Source organism: Natrix helvetica, assembly GCF_964273705.1.
Source record: "Natrix helvetica genome assembly, chromosome: 1".
NCBI classification, from domain to species: Eukaryota; Metazoa; Chordata; class Lepidosauria; order Squamata; family Natricidae; genus Natrix; species Natrix helvetica.
The window spans coordinates 282461079-282474545 of NC_138548.1; the positions used below are offsets into that span (position 1 = coordinate 282461079).

General features: G+C 39.7%; 1 protein-coding gene across 1 annotated transcript in view; it reads right to left on the minus strand.

The window, feature by feature from the left end:
• COL23A1 (collagen type XXIII alpha 1 chain) overlaps nucleotides 1–13467 on the minus strand; it is a 294393-nt gene that overhangs the window by 110820 nt on the left and 170106 nt on the right. Inside the window, exon 3 of the mRNA XM_081942141.1 lies at nucleotides 7621–7665. Within this exon, the coding sequence (XP_081798267.1) occupies nucleotides 7621–7665 (45 nt within the window). The remainder of the gene's footprint in view (nucleotides 1–7620; nucleotides 7666–13467) is intronic.

Here is a 13467-nt window from a genome sequence, read left to right on the forward strand (position 1 = left end):
AATCACATTACACTCAGCAACATAGCGTAAGATTAAAAAAAAGAACTAACAATCTTAAATTGATCATAAATCCAAAAGCAGAGATGAAATGGAAACTCCTTTCTTTTATAGCAGAGTCTGCAGATGACTGGCTTTTAACTTGCTGCCAAACATTGGAACAAATTAACAAGCAACAACTACAGACATAGAGAGCTGTCAATTGGCTCTCTATAGACTGAAGTACCTCATATTAGCTTCACATATCACACAATTATAATTTTCTCTTCTTTGATGGGCAAATCACATCCCCACCCACCTACCTAATAGCCTTTTATTTTCTGGATCTTCTACTTCTGCTATTACTTGTCATCATTTATACCCTTAGGCCTCTAATGGACATTTATGCTCAAGGAAAGTACTTAAAAATTACCATGTCAAATATCTAATGACAGGATTTGACAAAGCTCAGATAGCAAAATATTCCATGCATGTGGAGCCACTACAGGAAAGGCCCTGTATTTTGTCAGCACTGTTAAACCTTGGCTTAGTCAAACGTCAAAAAACTTATTTAATAGATTGGAACAGAAATGGATCTGATGATCTTAAAGGGATCATTTATAAATCTTGATTTTTGAAGAGGTGTCTCATGCAGAAGAGGTTGGTTCATTATACTTTGTGTACTGTGATTTTACCACCTCATTCCATAAAGAGCATTTTCTGATACATGGAATTAATTATATGAAGCAATCAAATTAATGCCAGAATACACAGAAGGGATACGTGTGAAATCATATGAAATCAAGTGATAATATATTTGGTGTGGAAAAAGCACCCTTAAAATTAGTGATCTTTCCTATTAAAAATGATCAAAGATTACTTGAGCAACTATGAGATACAAAAATGAATCCTATTTCTCCCCCCACAAAAAAGTTAAATAAGAGAGACTCAATATATTGGCACTAGAACTGATTAGACGTAACCAGTCCAATTGAGAGGCTTTAGATGACATCAAATGTCATGCTGGATTGTCGCACACAAAGTCTTGAAAACAAAGAAAAATAACTGACTATTATAAAGGATCCAGACAAAAGAGTAAGATAAGTTATCTGTTTTAAGTTAAATGTTCCTTAAAGACAGCAATAAAATCATGTGGTGATATATTGGCTTTGTTTGAGGGGAATAGCCACAAGAATATAATGAAAACATCTATCTCTTTTCCCAAATAATTTTTTTGCCTAAATTGGAGTTCAATTGATTTAGTTACTTGTTATACTGTCTTTGTAGCATAATTCTGAAGGATTGCTTGTTCATGTGGAATAGGAAAGCATTCCGGCCAACTTGAGAATTGCAGAGATACTTTTCCCCCATTACTCCTGCATTCCAGTGACGTGCGGTGAGGTTTATGACTGGTGAGGCACTGACACAGTGCTGGGTTTCAAATATTTTTAGACTTGTGGACTTCAACTCCCAGAATTCCACAGCCAGGCATGCTCAGTTCCAATTTAAAGCGACAGCATTTGTTTTTCTCCTTTGCTCCTTCTTTCTTTTTCTTTTCCTTCTCCTTCCCCTCCTTCCTCCCTCTCTCCCTTCCTCCCCCTCTCTCAAACACACACACACACACACACACACACACACACACACACACACACAGAAGTTGGATTGGACTATCTCTCCTACCCCTTCCCTCTCTCACTCACTCTCAAACAACCCCCCCCCCCCACACACACACAAAAGTTGGATTGGACATCTTTTCCAGTGGCTTGAAAGCAGCTCCTCTGCCACCACCACCACCCCCATTCCCCTGCTGCCTTTCCCAAACACCTCCACCATTGCAAATACAGCCTGCTGTCTGGGTGGGAAATGCCTGGAACACAATAAAGCCCACCCACCACCTCCTGCTGGCAGGCTGGGGTGAGAGGAGAGGCAGAGAAGCCGGAGGGGAGCCAAGCCGAGCCTTCCAAAAGAAAGAGGCTGGGGGGAAGTGTGTGTACTACAGCATGGCTCTTTGCCTGGCTTCCTGCCTCCTCCTGTGGTCTCCTCAGTGCTCGCTTGTGCTCTCCCTCCCCAAGTGTAGTTTGATTGCAGGTGGAGCCATGTTGCCTTTTCAAACTTGTAATCAGTGAAGCTGGGCTAGATTTTTATATAGTTTTATCCAGCTGTGTGTGTGAGAGAGAGAAATGAATGGGGGCCTGGGGAGGAAGTCACTACACTTGGGGAGGGAGAGCACCAGTGAGGTTAAGCAGAGTCATCCACGGTGAGGCAGCAACTAGCTCAGCTTTTTCCTTTTACTTCTTTTTTTCATGATGAGAGTGGTGAGGCTCTGCCTCACTTGCCTCACCTGACTGCACGTCACTGCTGCATTCTTAGTTAGGTATGCAACCTATTTTTATTGTGTAAAAATCCAGATTCAATACAGAACCTAGCCTTGGAAAAGTATAATTCCTGCTACCAGAAAAAAATAAAAAACTGTAGCTATAGTTTCATCTTTCTTTAATTCTTCCTTGTTGCTCATTTCTCTACACGCTGATCTTTGCAGGAGATTCAGTACAGATCTACAAACTGATGCCAAATGAATCTACCTATCAGCATTGCTCCAAAGCCGTATCTGGTAGATCTTTATTTATTGACCTAATTGAAAGGCAACTGGACATTCACATGGGCAGGAATTTACCTGGTCAAGACTATTCAAGAAGGGAACAGCTTTACAAAGACGATCACCTCTTTCTGTCTCTGAAAGCAGCTGTGCTAAGGACTGTTCATTCTTTTCATGTTACAAGAAATCCTTCCTACCTCTCTGAACCTCAGAGGAGAAGATTTGGGGATGTGTAAGGGAATAGAAGAGGGGAGGTAATATTCCATTGAAAATGCAAAATTATTTGATAGATACAAATTGCTTCATACTAAGAAGATTAAGGCTATCTTCCCTTTTTAAACTTAGCCTATACCTCACAGGGGCTTTGTGGCCTACCAGTTGCAAGCAGAGCTGGCAGCAGTTTAAGACAGGGAGGAGGTTGGGGAGGAACATGGGCCAGTCCTGGAGTCTGGGGAAGGCTCTGATGAGGGCTCTGTGTCAGTGGCAGAGAGAGGGCCGTATGCCAGTTATCATCTGCCTTCAGAGTCAGACATCAGTGAGGCAGACTCCTCATCAGTGAGGAGCCTGTTCCCAGCGTGCGCATGCACAGAGTTGCCAGACGAAGAGAACAACTAAACAACAGGATTTGACTTGGGAATAAGACCACAGGTGGATGATGAATGGCCCCTCCCAGAGGAAATAAAAGATGAATGGAAGGGAAGTGGAGTTTGCAGGAGACAATTAGTTTGCGTAATTGCTTTGTGACTCTCCGAGACGCCTTGCCAAGTTTTGCAGATATCGGCCTGGCAGCTCTCTAAGTCAGATAAGGTCTGTGATTGTAAATCCTCCCTTGAAAGACTTTGCTGTATGTGAATTAGCAGAATTCACAGTAAATTATTAAAAGGGTTTTTTGTCAGGACAAAGAGTTTGCTTCATGCTCTTGGGAAGTTTAGGTCAGAACAGGGGCTTCAAAATGTAAGAATAAAAACATACGATAATAAAATCTTCAAAAATATTTTAATCATTTGTTTAACAGAAAATTTAAAAAGTATAGGAGTTTTTTTTAAAAAAATCCAAGGCACTATTATGAATCATATCAGCAATGTATAACTGTTCTGTTTAGAACAAGCAAAATGACAGACAGACAGAAAGAAAGAAAGGAAAAAAAAAAGAAAGACATGATTTCAATAGCTGCCAGAGCAAAGATACTGCCAAGCAAAATAACTGCTGAATATTTGGCTCTAACTCAGCCTTTGTCTGGAAGCTGTGAAGTTATAACCACACAAGAACCACTAGAGAGGATGCAATCATATAAAACATAAAAATTTGCTCCCATTTATCAATTGTAGTGAAAGAGTAAGAGCCTGGTTTCCTGTGTGGTAAGGTTATCCAGATAGATAGATGATAGATAGATAGATAGATAGATAGATAGATAGATAGATAGATAGATAGATAGATAGATAGATAGATAGATAGATAGATAGATAGATGATGGATGGATGGATGGATGGATGGATGGATGGATGGATGCAGTGGTGGGATTCAGTCAGTTCACACACCACTTTGGGAGAACCAGTTGTTAACTTTCTGATCAGTTTGGTGAACTGGTTGTTGGTAGAAATCATTAGGGCAGAGAACCAGTTGTTAAATTATTTGAATACCACCACTGGATAGATGCATGCACACATACATAAAGGTAAAGGTTCCCCTCGCAGATATGTGCTAGTCGTTCCCGACTCTAGGGGACAGTGCTCATTGTTTCAAAGCTGAAGAGCCAGCGCTGTCCAAAGACATCTCCGTGGTCATGTGGCTGGCATGACTAAACATCGAATGGTGAACGGAACCTTCCCACCAAAGGTGGTCCCTATTTTTCTACTTACACTTTTATGTGCTTTTGAACTGCTAGGTTGGCCATACATACATAAATAAATACATGGTAATTATGGTAAAAAAAAAATACTCAGCAGCTGGATGAGTATATGCAGTATAACTAATATACTGAGGTCAATCTGTTTTTTGGTTAGGCTGTAATCCAGATAAAACATTTTCTTAGAGCAACAATACAAAGCTGATATGCAACTGGAATGCTAATATTGAGTTTTGAATTTGGGTGTCTTTGGATTTGTCTATTTATATGTTTATATCTTTTTCTCTTTCAAAAAGTCCTTCAGCTTACTTTCTATTGAAAAAACATACACTCTGGTAGCCTTCTGCCAAAAACAATTCTTTATTTTCTTCATCTCTAAAAGAATACACATTAAATTAATTGTATATAGTTATTCCTTTATTAGTAGTGGTTCCAAAGAGCCTTTTACGCTGCAGATGAACAATAATTTTGAAGTTCCAAAGAAATACAATTAGGAATGCCACTTAACCAAGGCTGAATACATTTAATCAAAACTCAAATGAACAAAATAGTGTTTAATTCACAAATCCATATTTAATCTTGATATTAATGTGGAAATATATTTTTCATAACTGAACTATAAATCAGAATTGTTTGGAGTTGGTGAAAAAGTTCTAATCATTATTCTGTGCAGCAAAATGTCAAATGCTTTAAAATAATATTTGTCAAAATCAGTCATAACATTCAACCCTAACCCTAATCCTAACCCTTATTGTTTTTAGTGGAAAGTATTTCAGGAAAGGTCAACCCCCCCACCGAAGAAATAAATGAAAATACCAACTATTAACATATCTGCTCTCTTTTACTTGACCCACCTATTAGACAAAATTCAACCTGCTGTTCAGACCCACAGCTGTGACAGTATAATTTATTCTTTTCTCTTTAGCCAGATGAATAATTTTATCTTTGGCAGATGAATAATTCTAGACAGAAAGAGGTGGAAAATATTTTTTTTGCATTATGATACTTTCTTGTAAGAAATGTTGCAATGATTTAAAAATAAACAAAAGAGTCCACCTTCTTTCCATTAAAACTTTCTGAGGTTTTGGAGCAATGCTACGACATTTAGCATCGGAGTCTTACTTTTATTTCTCTATCTCTGCCTAAGCATGTTTGTCTCTTTATTATAGAAACACGCATCTCCCTTTCTCCTTCCTCTGTCTACATTTTTCTTTTTACATTAGCCATTTGTCTAGCCAGTAGCTGTGTCTTCCTAAGCCCAAGAAACTAAGCTCTAGGGAAGGCTTCGTTGAATTAAGATGGAAATGATGGAAAAAGCTTTGTCCATGAAGGATGCTTGGAACTTTTGCTGAATTATTGGAAAACCATAATCTGATCCAGACAACGGTTACACTTGGAAAAGGCATATGAGATGGAATAATAAAGATTCCATTCTGAAATTAATGCAGATAATGGGAATGATTCAAAATGAAGAAAATATAAAAAGATATGAACCCGTCATTGATCAATACAAGAAGAATCCTTTCCACTTTCCCATTTGACCTTCCAGTATTTCATTTCTCTTTAGTTTGCTTATTCAGATCTACAGCAATTTTTCCCCCTACATGAAACGCTAGTTGCTTCCACACATCATGCAATTTAATGCAATATGCCTTTAATTTTGGCTTAGCATATTTTAGGAAACAAGACATCGTAATTGATGTATCATGGTTCATATGGCTATGCAATGAGTGAATCTTAACAACTGTGCTTTATTCAACAAACCATGATTAAGTAAACTATGGCTTAATACAATGCAGATTAAGTTTTGTGAACGGGATGATAATTAGAAGTCTGTTTCATGGTTTGTACCAGATCCTAGTAGCCCAGATATTAGTGAGGCAACAGAGCAGATTTTACTTACGTCTCAGAATTAAACTACGTTATATTCAATATGTAGAGTGCGCCTTCCTTTTCTTAAAAGTGAGCTCTCTCTCTCTCTCTCTCTCTTTCTCTCTCTCTCTGTGTGTGTGTGTGCCTGTGTGTGTAATATGACTTGGGACCATATTATGAATCAACCCTTTTCCTGTTTCTTCCTAGGCCAGTGATGGCGAACCTTTTTTGGCTCGCGTGCCACAAGCGGGGGGAGCTCAGGGGGGTCATGTGCGGGCGTGCCGCACTATTAATGCAATGTGAGACCCACCAGTGCTTCCGGTTTGCTCGGAGGGTCGTTTTAAGCGTTCCGAAGGCTTCAGGGATGCCTCTGGACGGTCCCTAAAGCCTCCTGGGGGGAGGGGGAGGCTCTTTTCGCCCTCCCCAGGCTTCTATAAAGCCTCTGGAGCCTGGGGAGGGCGAAAAATGGCTTTTAAAAGCAGTGAACTCAGCTGGCCAGTGCACGCATGTGCGCTGGCCAGCTGACAGGGCAGCGCCTTGCGTGCCCTGACAAATGGCTCCGCGTGCCACATGTGGCACGCGTGCCATAGGTTCGCCATCACTGTCCTAGGCTTTATCTCCTTCCCAGTTAGCCACTCAGTGATTCACTATCCAATGACACCAATCTACAATCAGAAGAAGATATTCCTACTAACTGCTGTCCAGAAATGTTAGTTTTCAGGTGGAAAGTAATAGCTGAGGAAGAAAGAAGTAGCATAGCCCTTACCATACATGACTCTTTACAGGCTTATCCCATTAAAAACAAGGAAGGAAAAATCAGCAGACAAATGAAAAAGAAAGCCATGCTTATATACATAGTACAGGTAGTCCTCCACTTACAAAAGTTCATTTAATGAGTGTTTGAAATTACAATGGCACTGAAAAAAGTGACATCAACATTTTTCACACTTATAGCCTTTGCAGTATCCCCCATGGTCATGTGATCAAAATTCAGGCGCTTGGCAACTGATTCATATTTATGACGGTTGCAGTGTCCTGGGGTCATGTGATCCCTTTGGGACCGTCTGACAAGCAAAGTAGGTAGCCAGATTCACTTAACAACCAGGTTATTAATTTAACAACTGGAGTGATTCACTTAACAACATGGCAAGAAAAGTCATAAAATGGGGCAAAACTCACTTAACAAATTTCTCACATAGCAACATAAATTTGGGGCTCAATTTAGTTCATAAGTTGAGGATTACCTGTAAAAGACATTTTTCCTACCTTTTACTTTGTGTATATAATTTAATTTACCAACATTACTTTACAAGAAGTTCAAGAAAATTACCTGGATCTCCCCGTCGCCCAGGCTTCCCTCTTCTTCCTGGTGGACCTATGAAGGAAAAAAAAACCTATTTATTTAAATCATTTCTTATTAATACATCTTTACGTAGAGAATATTTCATTTAAACCCTGGCTAGACAAAAAGATTCCAATACAATGGCATCATATGTTCTATTATTCTTAAACAGCAAGCTTATATCTACTTTATTTATTTATTACATTTATTTGCCTCACACCTCACCATAGGGCTACTCTAATACAGATATAGATTTATTTATTTAGATTTATGTGGCCTCCCACTCACTCTCAGTGAGCGGCTTACAAATAATAAAAATCCAATATAAAAGAATAAAAAACAACAAACCTCACCTCCTTGGCAAAAACACACAACAAGCCACTTGATGGGCTCTGTCCCACTCTGGATTCCCCAGGCCCATTGGCAAAATCAGGTTTTCAGGACTTTAAGGAAAAGTGTCAAAGTGGGAGCCAGTCTAATATATGTGGAGATGATGTTCCAAAGAGAGGGAACCACGATATTTTAGCGTATATGGCTTCCCATTCAAGACACCGAATGGCTTAAAATGTTCAAAAATTATTTAAAAAACCAAAAACAGAATAAATGCACATAAAGAGCAACCAGGGTAAAAATAAACCCATCCATCAATGTTCAGACTCAGCCACAACTCTTGACCCCCAGAAGTGCTGACTCTGCCACATCTCCTGACATAGTAAGTAAAGAGATGTGGCTGAGGAGATGTAAGCTGAGCCCAAGGGAGGGGGGTCAAACACATAATCAGGTATGAGTCTCTGTGCTCACAAGATATCTAAGTCCAGCCTACCTTGCTTTGACCCTTAGTGGTTTAGATTTTTGTAGAGAGCTTAAGCTTGTACTAAATCTTTATACCCATTTGAACTGCCTGGATCTTCTAATTTCCCTGGCACTTGACATGAAACAGTAATATGGGATAAGACAAACAAGATAAGACAAACAAAAATAACATCTACACTAACACTATTCTCTATGCCCCCCTATATCTTTGTGCCTTTGCAAAGCATTTACGTATATGATGCTTCATCTGTTGTGTTTTGTTCCTGAAACCTATCACCTCTCCAAGGAGTTCACTAATTTTATCCAGCCACAATTTTTTTGGTTTCTCCTTTTCTCTTGACCTCATATGCTTGCTTTGAAGTTCAGTATTCTTTTATGTCATCTCCTATATATGACCAAACCATCACTGAATACCACTTTCATATTGGTCGCTCAGTTTTGTATTCCATTCAGATTCATTTTGCAGCCATGGAACCTATCTCCTGCATTTAGATAAATATTAATTATTTGTAATAAACCTACATGCACACATCAGTGTGTGCACATCTTGAAATGCCTGCATCCAGTGGTGAGATTCAGGCGGTTCGGACCGGTTTGGATGAACCGGATGTTAATTTTAATCTGGTTTACTGAACTGGTAGTTACAAGGACCAGCTGACCTCTCCCATCCCTGCCCTCCCAGGAGTCTACACATGGCCTATTCACCGTGCTAGGTAAGTGCAGGGTCCATGCAGAAGCTCTGCAAGGGCAAAAAACAGGCCTACCAGAAGTACCGGAAGTCCAGAAACAGGGCTGTTTCGGGCCTCCTGAGGGCCTCAGGAGCTCAGGGGAGGCAGTTTTTGCCCTCCCGGAGGCTGGAGCCTGGGGAAGGCAAAAACGCTCCCTACCATGGTGCAGGAAGCCGACTAGGCCATGCCACCATGGCCTTGCCTACCCAGCAGCCAGGCAGAGAACTGGTTGCTAATTTTTTTCAATCTCTCCCCTGTCTGCATCCACTTTACCTTTGTTACTAAATACAAGTTGAAGGTGAATACAATATTATACTGCTGTTGCTCACTATCATTTAGTACGCAGCTATTTTATCTGTCAAACATCTTAACATGATATAATTTTTCAGATCCAGGCTCTCATTACTTCATAAGAACTACCTAACATTTGCTGCCGTAGCAGCAGTAGTTAATAGTAGTAGTAGTAGTAAACTTTATTACGACCATTGACCAATTCAGAAACAAAAATAAATCCACATCTTAGACAGCAAGTAAAAACCACAGCAAAACTTAATTATAATACTCATGTGGTCAAACTATGACATATTTTACAAACAGTAAAATAAAACGTAGCCACATGCAGAGAAATAAAATCAGATGGTTTACAATTGTAAATAAAATGGGTCTGGCTAACCTGGAAATTTGACCAGAGGTGTAATTAGCAATTTAAAAAAAGCATAAGCTATGTCAGAATCTAACCCTCTTACCATGCAGAAATACACATATAGCCGCAGACACACACAAAATAAAACTTGGCTAAGAATGATTAGGCTTACAACTTTTAAGTAAAATGCATTTACAAATTGCAACAGAGTATAAACATTTATTTAAGCTGACAGTGAATTATTAAATCATATCAATTTGAACCCATGAACTTTGTCATTAATGTATATTTTTGTGGTCAATAGGTAAGGTCAGTGGCCCTGCATTTTTTAACAAGAATAACTGCCTCAAAGGCCAGTGGCAAAATAACAAATAACAAGTTTGCTTCTTTAAAAAAAAATCACTCTAAGCCTAAATCACTTTCACAGTTTAAGTAGTAGTTTATGTCTTCTCGCCTATATTGTTGTTAAACTGTTTTAACAGCAGGGGAAATAATATGAACGTTCTGGATTATGAAACATTCCCAGTCTATGAAATATTTGAATTGCCAGAAATGTTTCCATTCTACATATGTGAGTTTATTACCCATGGCGTGGAGATTCCATCTGAAGTACAAACAACACTTGTTAATAATCTGCATGCAATTCTGTCCACAAGGGCAAAGCAGGACTCCTTTCTCTGGGAGCAAAAGGGAGAGCATTTTTCCTAATCCCACAAACCCCCATGATGGCAGCATCATGTTTAGAGGTTTACTAGGAATCCATCAAAGACCCTTCAAGGATACAAGTTAGGGCACATTGTCTTTATTTCCTAACCCTTAACCAGACTGCAAGGTCAGATATAAAATTTTACAGATATGCACTGCAGGGCAGGACTGTGTAAATCTTTTGACCAGATACTTCAGAATTCAGGAGAGCACATAAACTATTTTTTGGCCAACTGTTGAAGCAGCTGTGTCTTTCCAAAGATGCATAGATGTAAATGTGAATAGTTTTAAAGAAGCCATACCAACTATTGAGTCATGAAATACTCTGCAGCAGAGAATTTTTTTGTTCTGTGGTTGCAATACCACAAGTGTTTTTCTTAACACCAGATAATAGCATTGTATTTTTCGGAGTATAAGACGCACCGGAATATAAGATGCACCAAGATTTTGAAGAGGCAAATTAAAAAAAAGTTTTTGCACTCTGCAGATCTTCCCCCAAAAAAGGAGTTTTTGAACTCTGCAGACTGTCAAAAAAAGGGCATGCATAGTCTTTAGGAGACTTGTAGAGTGCTTCTGGGGGGTGGGGGTAGGGCTCAAAAACGAGCAAAACCAGCCCATTTTTGCGAAAACGGGCCCGTTTTTTGTCAAAAAAGGGCATGCATAGCCTTTAGGAGGCTTAAAGAGTGCTCCTGGGGGCTGCGGGGGAGAGAAATTGAACAGAAAACAGCCCATTTTCACTCATTTCTGCCCTTTGCAGTCCCCAGGAGCACTCTATAAGCCTCCTAAAGGCTCTGCATGGCCATTTTGGTGAAGGGGCGGGGTTTCAGGAAGCAAAAAAATGCTGTATTCAGTGTATAAGACGCACCCAGATTTTCAGCCTCTTTTTTGAAGGAAAAAGATGCATCTTATGCTCTGAAAAATACGGTATATCACAGATCCAATCATTAAATGGACTATATCAGAATGCAATCTGTGTGATTTGGAATGTAGGTTTTTCAAACATATAATTAATTTTATTTACAGTTGCATGCAATATAGATTCTTTATTCATCATGTTGAATCATGTTTGCATGACATCTTTGCATCTGACTAGATTTAAAATGCTGGAGATTGCGAAGTATGCAAGTGGTTCACACATCACCCTATGGCTCAAACCAGCTCTATTTTGACATGTGTAGAGCATCAATCTTTGGAAAAAAACTACACACGCCTTTTTCTAAAGCCAGTTGCAACACAATTGGCCGAAGTAAGGGAAAAAAAGTCTTCATAAGTGAATCCATATGGAAATCTTTTTTCAATATAGAGACTGAGACTGTAGTTGCCAAGTGGTTCAAGAAATCCCTCGCTGCTTCCCACCCACCCCTTGTCCTCTTAAGACTACCTAAGCCCTTGATATAGTGGCAGATAGACTATTTGAGATCAGAGATCATAGCACAAGTTTCAATATATATTTTTTCTGTTGCTGTGCATATATATAATTTGAGGCTGGTTGGAGATGTGAGAGTAAGAAAGCCATTTTTTTGTATTCTGTAAATGTATAAAGCCCAACCTGTTCTGAATCATAGGAACCATGTTTTATGCTTAAATTGATTAGTGAAGGAATTTAGCCCTGTTCAACATTCCTTTGCTAAGTGTGTTTGCCAGTTGAAAACAGAGGTATTAGAGTTAAATTTGGTACATGTGTTACGGCCATTATTCTATATCTCAACTCAACTTGATTTTTGCATCCATGTGGAATAGGGATGTCATATTCAAATAAAATGCTATTTTACTCGAAGACTGAAACTTCACAGTGGAAGTTGACATGTTGGGCCCTGCTCTATTTTACCATGAAAAAAGCCCCACTTTAATGACTTCTGTAATCAAACACAATCCTTACTCGTGGATCTGATCCCCAAAGAGGCTGTACACCGGCCACGACCTTGCACAATTCCTTTCTGATTTCCTCTTCTGGAACCCTCTAAGTTTCAGTGTATACAGTCAGGAGAAAACTGTGACAGAATTGTACAGTGCCGTGATGGCGAAACTACGGTATGTGTGCCACTTCGGGCACATGGAGCCATGTCGCCTGGCGTTGCCCGTTCTTCTTCCGGGTTTCTGGTGTGCATGTGATGATCAGCTGGCCTTTGTCCGTGTGGTAGTGCAGGAAGCTGGAAGAGCTGGTCTTCCATTTTCCAGCATGAGCATGTGCATTGGCTGGAAACCAGAAGACTAGATGTCTGGCGCACATGCACAAGCCCATGCATGCCAGAAACCAGAAGACTAGATGGCAGGTGCACATGCACACACTGGAAACCAGAAGTTCATTTTTTGCGCACATGACCCCTGGGCAGTTCCTATTCTGGGTTGCAGGCCCGACAAGTACTTGGTGCCACGTCTATTGGAAATTTCATTTACAGACTGATAATCATCTAATCCATGTAACAGATCTCTAGCTGCTTTGGTATGGTAGTTCTTTAACTACCATATCAAAGCAGCTAAAGGACTGTTATGTGGATTTTCTGCAAATGAAAATTTCAACAAATGGGTGCTGAAAGTTCCCATGCCTGAGAAAAAAGTCCAGATCAGATTTATATCCAACTTTCTCCATGTTCTTCAGGTGGATTATGTAGTAAACTAATTTTGTCCTCCCAACATCCACCTGAATTAAGTAGAGCTGCAGTGAGAGTCACCCTGGAAATTTCCATGGCAGAAACTGGACTTGATCTGGTCTGTCCTTACTTTAATGCCTTAACAGAGTAACAGAAAAAGAATGTACCTTGGTGGTCTTCTAGCCCAACTCCCTGCTCAAGCAGGAGATCCTATACCATTTCAGACAAATGGTTGACCAATCTCTTCTTTAAAAACTCCAGTGTTGGAGGCAAGCCATTCCACTGATTAATTGTTCTGATTATCAGGAATTTTTTCCTTAGTTCTAGATTGGCTCTCTCCTTGATTAGTTTCCAT